At 36.8% G+C, this 14,087-nt stretch overlaps 1 protein-coding gene across 1 annotated transcript; it reads right to left on the bottom strand.

The window, feature by feature from the left end:
* Positions 1-10,171: 10,171 nt before the first annotated feature.
* On the bottom strand, positions 10,172-10,660 carry LOC118356471 (60S ribosomal protein L21-like). Its single transcript, XM_035725323.1, has one exon. The coding sequence runs from the start codon at positions 10,658-10,660 to the stop codon at positions 10,172-10,174; it is 489 nt and encodes a 162-aa protein (XP_035581216.1).
* Between the last annotated feature and the right edge of the window lie 3,427 nt (positions 10,661-14,087).

Genomic DNA, 14,087 nt, shown 5'->3' with positions numbered 1-14,087 from the left:
TATCAAGATAAAACTAAATGGACTTCATATTGTAAGCACTGAATATTTTCTGTGTGTGTCTTACAGATGGGGATGACACAGAGATGCATGCACAAGATGGCCCTTCCAGCAATATGAAGTCCAATGGAAGGAAGGAAGGAAGGGAGGGAGGGAGGGAGGGAGGGAGGGAGGGAGGGAGGGAGGGAGGGAACAGGGCAAGAATCAAATAGGTTAAGGGAGAGATGATGACTGAACAAAAGTGGAGGGAGAAAAATTTTACTTTGGATTTAAATTTCTAATGTTTTTTTAAAGTTAATAAAACAAATTAATTATCCTATTTGCATCATCACTGGTACAACATATGCAGAAAGAGAATACGATATTAATCTTAAATGGAAGGTCTATCTTCCCAGTTTATTCTAAGTTCCTGTTCTAGAAGGTCATGCCTGAATCAAGGTTGCCACGACTTTTGTGTTAAAAAAATCCATCAGAGTTTCCTAAGGCAAAATAGCCCTCACTCTAAACCTAATATTTAACAATCCATTGCCATGACACACATGAAGAAACAGCAACAAGTTCTGTTTGACATTCAGATTTATTAAGCAAATTGAGAATCTTAACACTTGAAATAAGTTTGGACAAGGTCAGCTTTCCAAAATTCTGCTCCACTTATGGAGCTAGTTCTACATCATCCTGAGAAGTAGAAACATAGAATGTCTCCTTGAATATCTTCAGGGCCGGAAAACTGCCAACGTCATACAGCTGCTAATTTTTCCTTTGACTGTCTTTGAGTAGAACGATGACTCTATCGGGCTGAAACATGCCTCCTCTAGAAATTCATCTGTTTCTATCTCGTCTCTCCTATAAAAGCCCACTCTCCTTATTCTCTTTCTTGAAAGTAAACAGGCCTAGTTCTTTCTACAATATTTAAATGGCAGTGATTTCTGGAGCCTTGCCAAACATTACTTTTGCACTTCTCTACTTGTATTCCAGGTTGCCAATATGCTAGTAAGTACATGTAATGTCAGCACTTGGAAAGTTCCATTCTTGTCCCTCTGTAATTCCTTTGGCACACATAAATTGAGTCATTCTTTTTAGAGGACAAATCTTGTCATGAAACCTTCCTATGAAAACTCCAAGTAGCCACATAACACATTTTAGCAAAAGGATCAAAATCTCTCACCAGCCTGAAAGCACCTGCATGCTCCTGACCCACCTGTACCTTTCTCATAAGCCCCATTTTGCAGGACTGGTCCTATTGTTATATTATAATTTCAGTGGCCATCTCTGTGCCTCATGTCCTTCAGGCCTCTTTTCTAACCCAGCACATTTGCACCCACTGTTCCCTCTATCTCATTTCTTTTCTGTTTGCATGTTGTAAATTATCTCTTTAAAAAAAAAAAAAAAAAAGATTTATTTATTTTAGAGAGAGGGAGAGAGAGCACGAGCAGGGGGAGGGACAGATGTAGAGGGGGAGAGAGAATCCACAAGCAGACCCCCTGCTGAGCGTGGAGCCTGACATAGGGCTCCATCTTAGGACCCTGAGATGGACCTCAGCCGAAATGAAGAGTTGGCTGCTTAACTGACTGAACCACCCAGGTGCCCCTCTCTCTTCTTTTAAGCCTCATCTTGACAACAAATTCTCTGACACCACTAAACAGGCTGTTACATAGTTCTACAGTGCCTCCCATTACTTCTTAGTACTTAATAGTGCTTAAAGTACCATTAAAAGTACTCTCAGGACTTAAATAAATTTGTGTCATCCTTCACTTAATATCCCTTTCACCTATTGGACAGTTAGCTCTAAGACATAAATGTATTGTGTTCCCCAGAGCATCATAGGAAGAAACACAATTCCAGACACATAGTAGAAATTCATACACATTTATTGAATTGAATACCTCAAAGTTAATATTTTCCTCATAAAAACCATATGCAGATCATTACATATGAGGCAGAATAGCCTAATGTTTAAGGTTTCAGGTTGTGGGTGAAATGCTATTAACCACGTAACAGCCATGTGCTTTTGGGAGAAGTTATTTAAATTTTAAATTTTCAGTCTTCTCTTACATAGAATGGAGGTAATAATCATGACTGTCTCCTAGCCATAGTGTGGCAATTAAAAGAATAAGCTGTAAATCTCTATGGATAGTCCATAGCACAGAATAAGCTGTAGTTAGCTATGGTTATTTGTCTGGCAAGATTCCTACATGGACTGATAAATATTGATGGTTGTTGGGATGCATGGATCCCAATCACAATGTATAGATGCCCAAGGGAAAGTCTGAACTGAAAGTCCAAATATGTGTATTTTACTTTCTTTTCCACAAAGAAGTGTCTCTGTGGCACTGTGCAGTAGCATGAATATCTTTGAGCCTCAGTTTCCTTAAATACAACAAAAAAAATTTAGAGCAGAATCTCTCCACCATCTCTTTCAGCATTGCAGTGTTGTGGGTCAAATATGCTTTGTAGACAAGACCTTAAAATCTGTAATATTATTTGAGGCACGTTTGGATATCTACTAGTCTCAGAGTTGCCCTAAGGCTCTGTTTATGCAAGCAAATTGAAGAGGAGACAGGAGGCTATTATAGAGCAGAATCTGGGAAAAGGGAACTCATTTGACCTGAACTGTCTCCATCAATACCCCTCCTGTGGTGATGGCTCAACTCCTCATCTGACAGTGTAGACAGAGCCTGAGGAAGGTTTGAGGGCAAATACAGATTGAAATAGTGAAACTTGCAAAACACATGCTCACTGCAAACTGTTTGATGATGGGGGATTGCATGCTGGCTGAGAGCATCATGTTTTGATGTAATGTGGTTTAATTTGCTAACTCTACTTAGCTGGCAGTATCTGCCAATGGTTTTGATTACACAATCAAAATGGAAGTTTTCATGAAGAACATCAAATTTATGTGTGGAGTGCGTGGCAATGTGAAGTGCCTCTGAGTTCAATTTTTTTCTTTGTCATGATGCATCAAAATGGGAAATGATTTTATGAATTAACAAATCAGAGCTACGGAATCGAAATTCGAGGACCACTTTCTGAAGTTAGGTCTTAACATAGAGTGGTTTTACAATAGTTCTCAAATATATTCTAATACCATTCCCTTTTGTCAAAACTCTCAAGCTATCTTGGCATCCTTAAAATTCTTCAGTTATGCTATCATCCTAACCACGGATTTTTACACTGGCTTCTCTATTTAGACCGCTCTCTATCACCTCCATTATTTTTTTATATCTGGTCAATTTCTATTTACCTTTTAGGTTTTATTTAAATTCTAATTCCCCAAAATGGAATTTCTTTTTTCCTTTTTGGGGGGGTCTGCTCCAGCAACCCCCTTTATATCCCATTTCAACTTGTAACCATTTCCTTCCAAAATACCACAATTATACTTTATAATTAGATATTTATGAATAAACATACCTTTAATTTCTCTCTCCTCCCATTAGACTAAAGATACTGCAAACACAGAATTATTTCTGCTTTGTTCAGAGCTGGGTTCCCAGCAAAACACAGAAAAGGTACTTGGATACCTGTGATTCCTGAAGTACTGGGTGGTTATGTTATATGCAAAGCCCAAAGCAAGTTGATCAATAAAAACATTTTTTGAAAGCCTGACCTGAGAAGTCTGAACCTATTTTATTGTTGTTATTTTCCTAACTGAAGACAATGTTGACCGGAATAAGTCCTCATGTTCTATCATACAGAAGCTGAAGAAGTATTATTTTCTGATTGCTGAAGAACTATTTTGTTCTGAAATGGATCATCTTCCTTCATTATTGCCCATTTACACCCTGTTTGTGTCTCTAATTCACTAACAATAACATAATCGAATCTGTTCATTCTTCTAAATTTCAAAATGTACTAACAGTAACTAGAACACATCCTAAACTGAAAATTCAGAAATGTGTTTCCCAAGCTTGCTTCTATTTCCAAATGATAATTAATGTCAGGTTAATCCCTGGACATCTTCAGTGCTTATGTAAAATGTGCTCTAGTCACAGGTAAAATGAGAAGTGATAACAGAGACACTGCTTTTTTGTTTTGTTTTAAATTCTCCAAGTTTAAAATTGTTTTGTAACCAGGGCAATTGGGCAAGAGGGAAGAGGAACACGTCTGGTGAGTTCTTGCTGATGGTGACAGGGCCTTGGGAAGCGTCAGAGGTAAAGGACCTATTGCTAGTGAGAGGTTGCTCCTGGCAGTGTCAGGACTCGGGAAAGGGACTGAGGTTGAATCTGATCATGGACAGTATTTGAATCGGGTACAACCCAGAGAAAGTGGGAGTGGGGGTGCTTTCTAACTTCTACACACCCGCTCGCTCTGAGATTCAAATATTCATTTGGTTGGTCTGTCAGTTTGATGTTTATTTAATCAGGTGTACTTCGGTATCTTAGAAAAGGCAGGTAAATCATACCCTAAACCAATATGACAGCAAAGACAAATTATATGTCCTTGGATAGTCAAAGCTTTTTTTCTGATGAGGCAAGTTTTATGAGAAAAATGTAAATTTGTTTATTCTTTAAAGATATCAAAATGGCAGTTTATGCAAATTAAGTGAACGAGATTCCCAGATGTGAAACCACGGGATTTTATGATTCTAATGACATTTTTTTTTAAAGATTATATTTATTTATTAGAGAGAGAGAATGAGAGATAGAAAGCACGAGAGGGAAGAGGGTCAGACAGAGAAGCAGACTCCCTGCTGAGCAGGCAGCCCAATGCGGGACTCGATCCTGGAACTCCAGGATCATGACCTGAGCTGAAGGCAGTCGCTTAACCAACTGAGCCACCCAGGCGCCCTCTAACATTTTAATCAAGGGAAGAGATCCTTCAAACAAAAACTCTTTAATTTAGGTGTGATAAGAAACACAAAAATATGCCAATGTTCACTGTAAATTCCATCCTAATATTTACATCATGGAATAATCTGCTGCTATAACAAATAAAGAAACAGAGTGAGTCAGTATTAATACCACTTCTTTCACTGTTGCTTTTCCTGGAATTCAAGAAACAAACAGAGGAAAAAGGATGCCCCAGAAGGCATCCAGAATTTGCATTCATTTATAGAACAATTAGTTTAATAAATAAATCCTTATCTCACCTCACAGAGTTGTCTTGAAACTCTCCTGATGGAAGCCAAAAAAAAAAAAAAAAAGGAGTTGAGAGGTTTCCTTATATAGAAAACACAGGTTTGAAAAAGTCTCATGCCTGTTACTCCATTTCGGTGCCCAAGTTCAACTGGGACTTAAATGCAAGTCTTGGTGAGTAAATTAGAACAACAGAAATGAGAGAGATGGTCATTGCACATGGACCTGAGAGGTGCAAAAAAATATGATAGTGATTGCTGTGCTAATGTTTGCCGGAGGTGTCCTACAAGCCCGAACAAAGTGAATTTCATCTCTTGAAGTCTAGTCCTTAATTGACACAAAATGCAAGTCCCTGGAATGAGACTTGGCTGCTACCTTAAGGGCTGTGGGTGCTTTATCTTAATGTTTTATTGATGGAATTCTGCCGTGCCCATCACTGGGAGAGCATCAGGAGACTCATTAGTGAAACTTGCTCTCAGTTCAAAAGATCTTTTACCGATCCTCTTTGCTGGTTTAAAAACCAGTAAAGAGAAAGAAAATGGTTTGAGCAGTGGCTAAAGGATTGTTTTCTGCAGGAAGTCATGAACTGCTTTTGGCATTCCCTTTTTGTAACTAGTATTTTATTTCATTTTCTACTTTTACCTGTGGTTCCTCAGGAAGGAACTCTTCTACAAATTGAATATCGGTGCCTTGACAGATTTTTTTTTTCCTCTTAAGCCGTGGCCAATAATGCACACAGACTCAAATACACTGAAGACATAACTTTCTGAATAATCTACTTTGTCATATTAGGCAAGGCAGTATTCAAATATGTAATAATTAAGGTTTTCCTAATAGCATGTATGTTCAGTAGGTATGTGTCCCTAATTTTCATGGACAATCTTTACCTCATAAACAATTTTTGAAAAGGATAAGTAATTGCTTAACTAAATTTTCTTTGATCACTTTTATAGGATTATTCCTATACAATCCAAAATTGGAAAATAAAATTCCTTTCATCAAGTATTTTCTAGAAAAAATTTATTTATTTGAGAGAAAGAGAGAGAGAGAAAAGCAAAAGAGAGCACGAGCAGAGAGATGGGGAGAAAGGGAGAGGCATGCTCCCCACTAAGCAGGGAGCCCGATACGGGGCTCAATCCCAGGAATCCGGGATCATGACCTAAGCGGAAGGCAGACACTTTACCCACTGAACCACCCAGGCACCCCTCTAGAATTTTACTTCTGAAAATATCATGTTATAACATTATATTTAAACACAATGTTATTTTTATTTTTTATGAAGCTATTTTTAAAAGATAACATGCACAATATGCAAAAGATACTGAGAGCTATACAATCCCATGGATTAAAGTTCAAGAACTACTTATCATCATATTATCTGTATGCAGGCTCTGTCAGCTTCACAGAGTGGTACTTTCTCAAAAAATATGGACTGTTGGATACTCATTATTTTCAGTATTCAAGCACTTATTAGCAAAATTTTATTTAAAGTATGTAAGGTCTATTGGACCACTCTGTATGTGAGTCTAGTGAGTGTGGTTGTATTCCCCAGATTCAGTTTCTTGCCACTGAATAATGTGGATAAACAATGCACATATTCACTATATGGTTTTATTGTTATTCCATAAAAGATAGTGATTAAGGGTGATAATTCTGACCATTCTGATTACTTATTTCAAAACTAGTGAAGCCTGTGGGCAATGTACTTATTACTCTTTCATTATCTTTGTCTCTACCTATAAAATAAAAATTATGGCATTGTCTATTTCATAGTATAGTGGTAAGAACTGATAGAAAAATCATAGTTTTATCTCTGTGATTGACACGTAGTAAGCCTTAATATATTATTGGTGGTTATGATGGTTATTATCAATGTAGATACTACTTATTATCAATGTTCACACATCCTCTCTTAAGACATTGACTATGCTTATTCTTTATTTCATGATCCATCAAAACTCATTAGATTTTTCTGGTTCTTATGTATCTATTTTTATCTGGAATCTATTATTTCAATTATGGTACACAACTCGTATGTTTACTAAAGTACATTTCCTTACGAATCCTGATTTTAGGTAGAATGACTCTAGTAGTTTGTCCCAGAGCTGCAGAATTAAAATAGCTCCAAATGCTTATGGTGGGTGAGAATTCAGATATAATATCTAACTTTTTGATCACAAAATTGTTTAAAACACAAACGATATTTTACAACATTCTATTCAATTAAGCCATATTTTTGCGTGGTTTTTTTTTTGTATCTTCAAAATAGCCTGATTTTTTTTTTTTAAAAGTATGTTTAAAATACATGAGGACAAATGAAAATGAAAACACACTGGTCCAAAATCTTTGGGATACAATAAAAGCTGTTCTAAGAGGGAAGTTCTTTTTCTCTTTTCTTCTTTTTTTTGGGTGGGGGGAGGGAGGGAGAGAGGGAGATAGAATCTTAAGCAGGCTCCAGGCCCAGTGCAGAGCCCAAGGCAGGGCTCAGTCTCACAAACCTAAGATCCTGACTTGAGTCAAAATCAAGAGTCAGATGCTTAACTGACTAAGCCACCCAGGCACCCTCTAAAAGGGAAGTTTATAGAAATATAGACCTATGTCAAGAAGCAAAAAAAAATCACAAATAAAGAGCCTAACCTTACACCTAAAGGAGCTAGAAAGAGAAGGATAAAGCCCAAAGCCAGTAGATGGAAGGAAATAATAAAAGTTAGAGAATAAATAAATGAAATAGATACAAAAAAAGGAATATAATAGAACAATTAAACCAGGAGCTGGTTCTTTGAAAAGATCAATAAAACTGACAGACCTTTAGCCAGACTCATCAACAAGAAAGAAAGAAGACTCTAAAATCTGAAATGGAGGAGAAACAACACCACAGAAATACAAAAGATCATAAGGGAATATTATGAAAAAATATATGCCAACAAATTGAATGACTTGAAAGAAATGGATAAATTCCTATAAACATATAACCTTCCAAAACTGAATTAGAAAAAAACAAAATTTGAAAAGACCAATTACTAACAATGAAATTGAATCACTAATAAAAAAACTGTCAACAAACAGAAGTCCAGGACCAGATGGCTCCACAGGTGAATTTAAAGCATTTAAAGAAAAGTTAAAACTTACTCTTCTCAAACTATTACAAAAAATAGAAAAAGGAAGGAAAACTTCCAAATTCATTCTACAAGGCTAGCATAACCCTGATACCAAAACCAGATAAAGGTACTGCGATAAAAGAGAAATAAAGGCCAATATCCCTGATGATCACAGATATAAGAATACTCAACAAAATATTAGCAAACTGAATCCAATAAAGCATTAAAAAAATCATTCACCATGATCAAGTGGGATTTATTTCAGGGATGGTTTAATATTTGCAAATCAATCATGATACATCCATTAGTAAGAGAAAGGATAAAAACCATATGATCATCTCCATAGATGCAAAAAAAGCATTTGACAAAGTAAAATATCCATTCATGATAAAAACTCTCAACAAAGTAGGTTTAGAGGGAACATATCTCAACATAATAAAGGCCATAAATGAAAATCCACAGCTAACATTACACTCAGTGATGAAAAACTAAGAACTCTTCCTCTAAGACCAGGAATAAGACAACAATGTCCACTCTCACCTCTTCCAATTCAACATAGTACTGGAAGTCCTAGACACAGCAATCAGACAAGAAAGGAAAGGAATCTAAATTGGCAAGGAAGTAGTAAAATTTTCACTATTTACAGATGATATGATACTATAAATAGAAAACCCTAAAGAATCCACCAACTACAAGAACTGAGAAATTCAGTAAAGTCACAGGATCCAAAATTAATATACAGACATCTGTAGCATTTCTTTACAGTAATAATGAATAGCAGAAAGAGAATTTTTTTAAAAACCTCATTTACAATTCCATCAAAAATAATAAAATACCTAGGAATAAACTTCACCGAAGAGGTGAAATATCTATACTCCGAATATAGAACATCAATGAGAGAAATTGAAGATGACACAAACAAATGGGAAGATATTCCTGATAATAGATTGGAAAAATCAATACTGTTAAAATGTAGAGGACAGAGGAATCTACAGATTTAATGTGTCCTTCTTATCTTCCCAGGCTGGCTGAAGGAAATATCCTAGCATCCTACCTCACCCCTCAGGAGAATCCCTACCTACCTGAGGCCCTTCCTAAACTCAGCTGAGAGCCTCCCCTGTAAGGTCCACAAGCCCCCAGCAGTTCTCCCAGGGTAACAGCATAGACCCATCTTAATATCCTCCTCATCATAAGCAGGAAGCCAACAGAAGTCCTTATACCTCCAAACCAGATCCTCTCTCCAGGTTTATCCCCTATCTGATGGTGTAAGAAGTAAATAATAAACTTTTTTGTCACCCTCAAAAAAAACAAAGAATATAAATTTACATATATGTACATACATATATATCCCCTTCAACCTCCAGTGGAAAAAGGGGAGATGTCAAAGGGTACAAAGTTCGAGTTATAAGGTAAGTAAATTCTGAGGACCTAATATACAGCTAATAAAACTGTATTATTTACTTGAAAATTTCTAAAAGCATAGACTTTAAATGTTCTCACCACAAAAATGAAATGGTTTTTATGAGAAATGATGGAGGTATTAGCAAATGCTATGGTGGTAATCATTTTGCCATATATAAGTTTAGGAAATTAACATAATTTATACCTTAAACTCAACAGTATTATATGCAAATTATATATCAATAAGCTGGATAAAAAAGGAATTAGTAAAGTTACTCTCTGTAATTTGCAATTAAGCAGAACTAATCCAATGAAGGACATAAATTGTAGAATATTGCACTGTGGAGTTAGCAAAAATGGGAGTATTGACTGTAGGTCAGCACTGACTTCTTCCTCATAATTTACATGTGTTATCAAATACATTCTCCAATTGCCAAACCCTACAAATATATATTATCCCCAAGTTAATTAATTACACATAAGCTGTAATTGGTAAAGTTTTATGCAGAAGTATTCTGATTCTATAGAAATACCGTTTTTTTTTTTTTGTTTGTTTGTTTTTTTTTTTTACAGTCTTGAGGTCTTTTATTTTCTTTACATTTATCATGCCATGAATTGATAGGGAATGGGTTCCAGCAGTTCAGGCTCCTTTCCATTAGTTCTCACAAAGTGTGCTTCTCTGGGTGGGGCAGGCTGGCGCTTCAGTTGAACCCAAGTACCTTTCTCTTTGGCTTCCTTCTTTTTCTGATCATTTTCCTTCACACGCTTCAGGAAGCTGTCTCGGCTCTTTGAGTGTTTATGAATCATATGCTCAATGCGTACATTAATTCTCTTGGCAAGAATCTTGCCCTTAACTTGTTTGTTTACAACAATGCCAACAGCATGCTGAGTAACATTGTAGACTCTTCCAGTTTTGCCATGGTAACATTTGTGGGGCATTCCTTTTTGAACAGTGCCCATTCCCTTGATGTCCACAATATCACCTTTCTTATAGATTCGCATGTATGTGGCCAAAGGAACAACTCCATGTTTTCTAAAAGGTCTAGAGAGCACATAGCGGGTACCTCTCCTCTTTCCCTTTGTGTTGGTCATTTTGGCAAATTACTGGAAGATGGCGGTTCCGGCTGAAAAGCGGAAATACAGTTTTTAAAAAATTTCACTACAGTCTTATAAGTGAATGAGTAAATAGAAATAAGCAGTATGAAAAGTCCCAGTACTACTTCAAATATGAAGGAAAAGAGAAACCAACAACCACTTAAGGCTTATTTTTTTCAATTTGTAAAATAGGCAAAATATAGATATGCAAGTCAATCTGTGACTCAGTAATTCATCATACAAAAAATAATCCTATCTATTTGATGTACTTTCTCTTAACCTTCCTACCCAGAGAGATAACTCTCAATAAAAAAAAAAAAAAAAAGTATGTGTGTGGGGTGGGGGCGGGTGGCTGGCAGCCTAAACAGCTCTACTAAGTAAAGCAAATATTCCACATTCTGAGATTTTTGGAAAAAACGACTAGCATTGCATTACTGTATTAACAATGCCAGACATGGAAAATACAGAATGTTTTAAGAGAACTTAGGAAAGAGGGTTTAAAAGAAGCATATTAGCAAAGATTTTTTCACCCCCCCTCCTTTAACAAGCATATATCAGAACTGATTATAATATAGCTACATTATATTACATCAATAATAAAATTAATACTACATTATTTATTAATAATAAATTAATGTCCATTGGTTTGCCTATGATTCAGGCACCCTCACTTAATAATCATGAGGTATTACTGAACTTCAAAGATAAAGAGTGGCTCTAGTCATTGTGAGATATTTCTAGGCACCTCGACTTTGGCATCAAGACTGTTATGTTCTCATAAGCCTATTATCAGATGCATAAAGCACAGTAAGCTGATTTGAGGTAGGCTATTCCTGTCAGAGGATATATTATAGATAGAATAATGGTCTCCCAAGGATGGCCATAACCTAATCCCCGGTATATAAATATGGTTTATTTGCCTTATATGGCAAAAGAGACTTTTCAGATGAGATTAAGGTTACAGATCTTAAAATGGGGAGTTTTATCCTAATCATATGAGTTCTTAAAATTGAAAAATGATATAAGAAGAGAGAGATGAGATAGACTCATTGTTGGTGGCTTTGAAGATAGAGGAAGGGGTCATCACCCAAGGAAAGTGATGAACAGCCCTTCTTTATAAGCAGCCAGAAAAGCAGGGATCTGGTTCCTGCAACCCCAAGGAGCTGAATTATGTCAACAACTCAATGTTCAGGAAAGAGATTCTCCCCCTAGAGTTTTCAGAATAATGCTAATGCCTTGATTTCAGCTTTGTGACATTTGTATCAGACTTCAGATTTACAGAACTGTATGTAACATATTAAATCTGTGTGTTGGGGCGCCTGGGTGGCTCAGTTGGTTAGGCGGCTGCCTTCAGCTCAGGTCATGATCCTGGAGTTCCAGGATTGAGTCCCGCATCGGGCTCCCTGCTCAGCAGGGAGTCTGTTTCTCCCTCTGACCCTCCCCCCTCTCATGTGCTCTCTCTCTCTCATTCTCTCTCTCAAATAAAATAAATAAAATCTTTAAAAAAAAATAAAGCTGTGTGTTGTTTTAAGCCAGTAAAGTTGGGGTAATTTCTTATGCAGCAATAGGAAACTAATATAGTATGTTATGTATTTCATTTATCTTTTGCAGGGTGGACCTTACAGTGTTTTCTGAATATCCTATGATAAAGAATTTTAATAAAGTTCTACAGTAAAAGTGTAGGCATGAAATATTGTCTCTGTAAAAATGAATTGGTCAAAATGATAGGACTAAAGTGGAGTGTTGAGGATTGGGCTAGGGTTTCCTTCTTTCCTTTCCCTTTCCCTTTCCCCTTCCCCTTCCCCTTCCCCTTCTTTCCTTCCTTCCTTCCTTTCTTCCTTCCTTCTTTCCTTCCTTCCTTCCTTCCTCTTCTCTCCCTCTCTCCCTCCTCTCCCCCCCTTTATTTTGGTGTTCTATGCAGCTGATGGATCAACTATTAAAATAATATTTTAAACAAAGAAACATGGGGCACCTGGGTGGCTCAGTCGGTTGGGCGTCTGCCTTCCAATTGAGTCATGATCTCATGATCCTGGGATTGAGCCCTGCGTTGGGTTCCCTGCTCAGTGGGGAGTCTGCCTCTCCCTCCCTCTCTCTCTCAAATAAACTGGGTCTTTAAAAAAAAAGAATATTTAAACAAAGAAAGAGGATTACAAGGAAAGTTAATTATATTGAAATAAAATTATCAGTGTTTTAATCATGACACAAATATAAGTGCTTCCTCATTAACACATTAAATACCATCTCTTAAAGTTGTAAATAGCATTTATTAATAATATTTCAAGATATTTGAAACACTATAAAAATATTTGTGATAGCCACAAATAACAAAGTGTATTAATGATTCTGTAGTTTGTTTCCTACATTAAACATAAAATGCTAAATTAGGTGTTTTGTTGTTTTTCCTTTCTGAATTCACGGAGCCCCTGATTTCTATTATAAACACAGAGATAAAAATTCCTTCTCTCGGTCAATGGACTGACTAGACTTTAGGTCAACCAGTAATAAGTGACCTGTTAGGGGCGCCTGGGTGGCTCAGTTGTTGGGCGTCTGCCTTCGGCTCAGGTCCTGGGATCGAGCCCCGCATTGGGCTCCCTGTTCCATGGGAAGCCTGCTTCTCCCTCTCCCGCTCCCCCTGCTTCCCTCTCTCGCTGTGTCTCTCTCTGTCAAATAAATAAAATTAAAAAAAAAAAAGTGACCTGTTAGAGAGGAGTCAAAAGTGTGTATGTTTTAAAGACTATGAGCAATTTATCTCTGAGCAACATGAACCAGTCACCTTCCTATGAGCAGTTACAATATCCTTTTTCCTCAGCTCTTGTAAGAACAGTAGATTCTTCTGTCATATTGGTAGGTTAAAATGGAACCTTCTGGTTTTACCTTTTATTTATGCTTGCTAAATTTAATTTTACAAATTTTAAATATCTCATTTTCATTCAACATCTTATATTAATCACATAGGAAAGTGCTCTAAATCTATAACAAAATAGATGCTGTGTACTGTGACACAGATATAATTGCACTCAAGATGCTCACAAGTTAAAGGGAAATTAAGCACATAAAGAAATAATTGATAACACAGCAGATACACCAGAGGTATAGTCAATTTGGTGGGTGAGGGAGTCAGGGTTGAGGTTGGATGGGTGGAACAAGCCAGAAATAATCAGGGCTGTTTGGGTGAGATTAAGAACTGGTTCAGAGAAGAGAGATGGCAGAGCTGGTTCCTGAAGCCTAGATGGCCTCAAGATTAAGGTTTTTAACTTTTTCTTCACTTCACACTACTGACATTTTGGCCTGAATAAGCGTCTTCCATGGCAGGATGTTCTGGGCATTACGGAATGTTTAATAACGTCCTTGGCCTCTAACTACTAGATGTCAGTAGTGCCCCCCAACCATGACAAATAAAATGCCTCCAGGTATTTCAAAAATG

This window comes from Zalophus californianus, chromosome 17 (genome assembly GCF_009762305.2).
Source record: "Zalophus californianus isolate mZalCal1 chromosome 17, mZalCal1.pri.v2, whole genome shotgun sequence".
Classification (NCBI taxonomy): domain Eukaryota; kingdom Metazoa; phylum Chordata; class Mammalia; order Carnivora; family Otariidae; genus Zalophus; species Zalophus californianus.
This window is presented reverse-complemented; position numbering and strand designations above follow the sequence as displayed.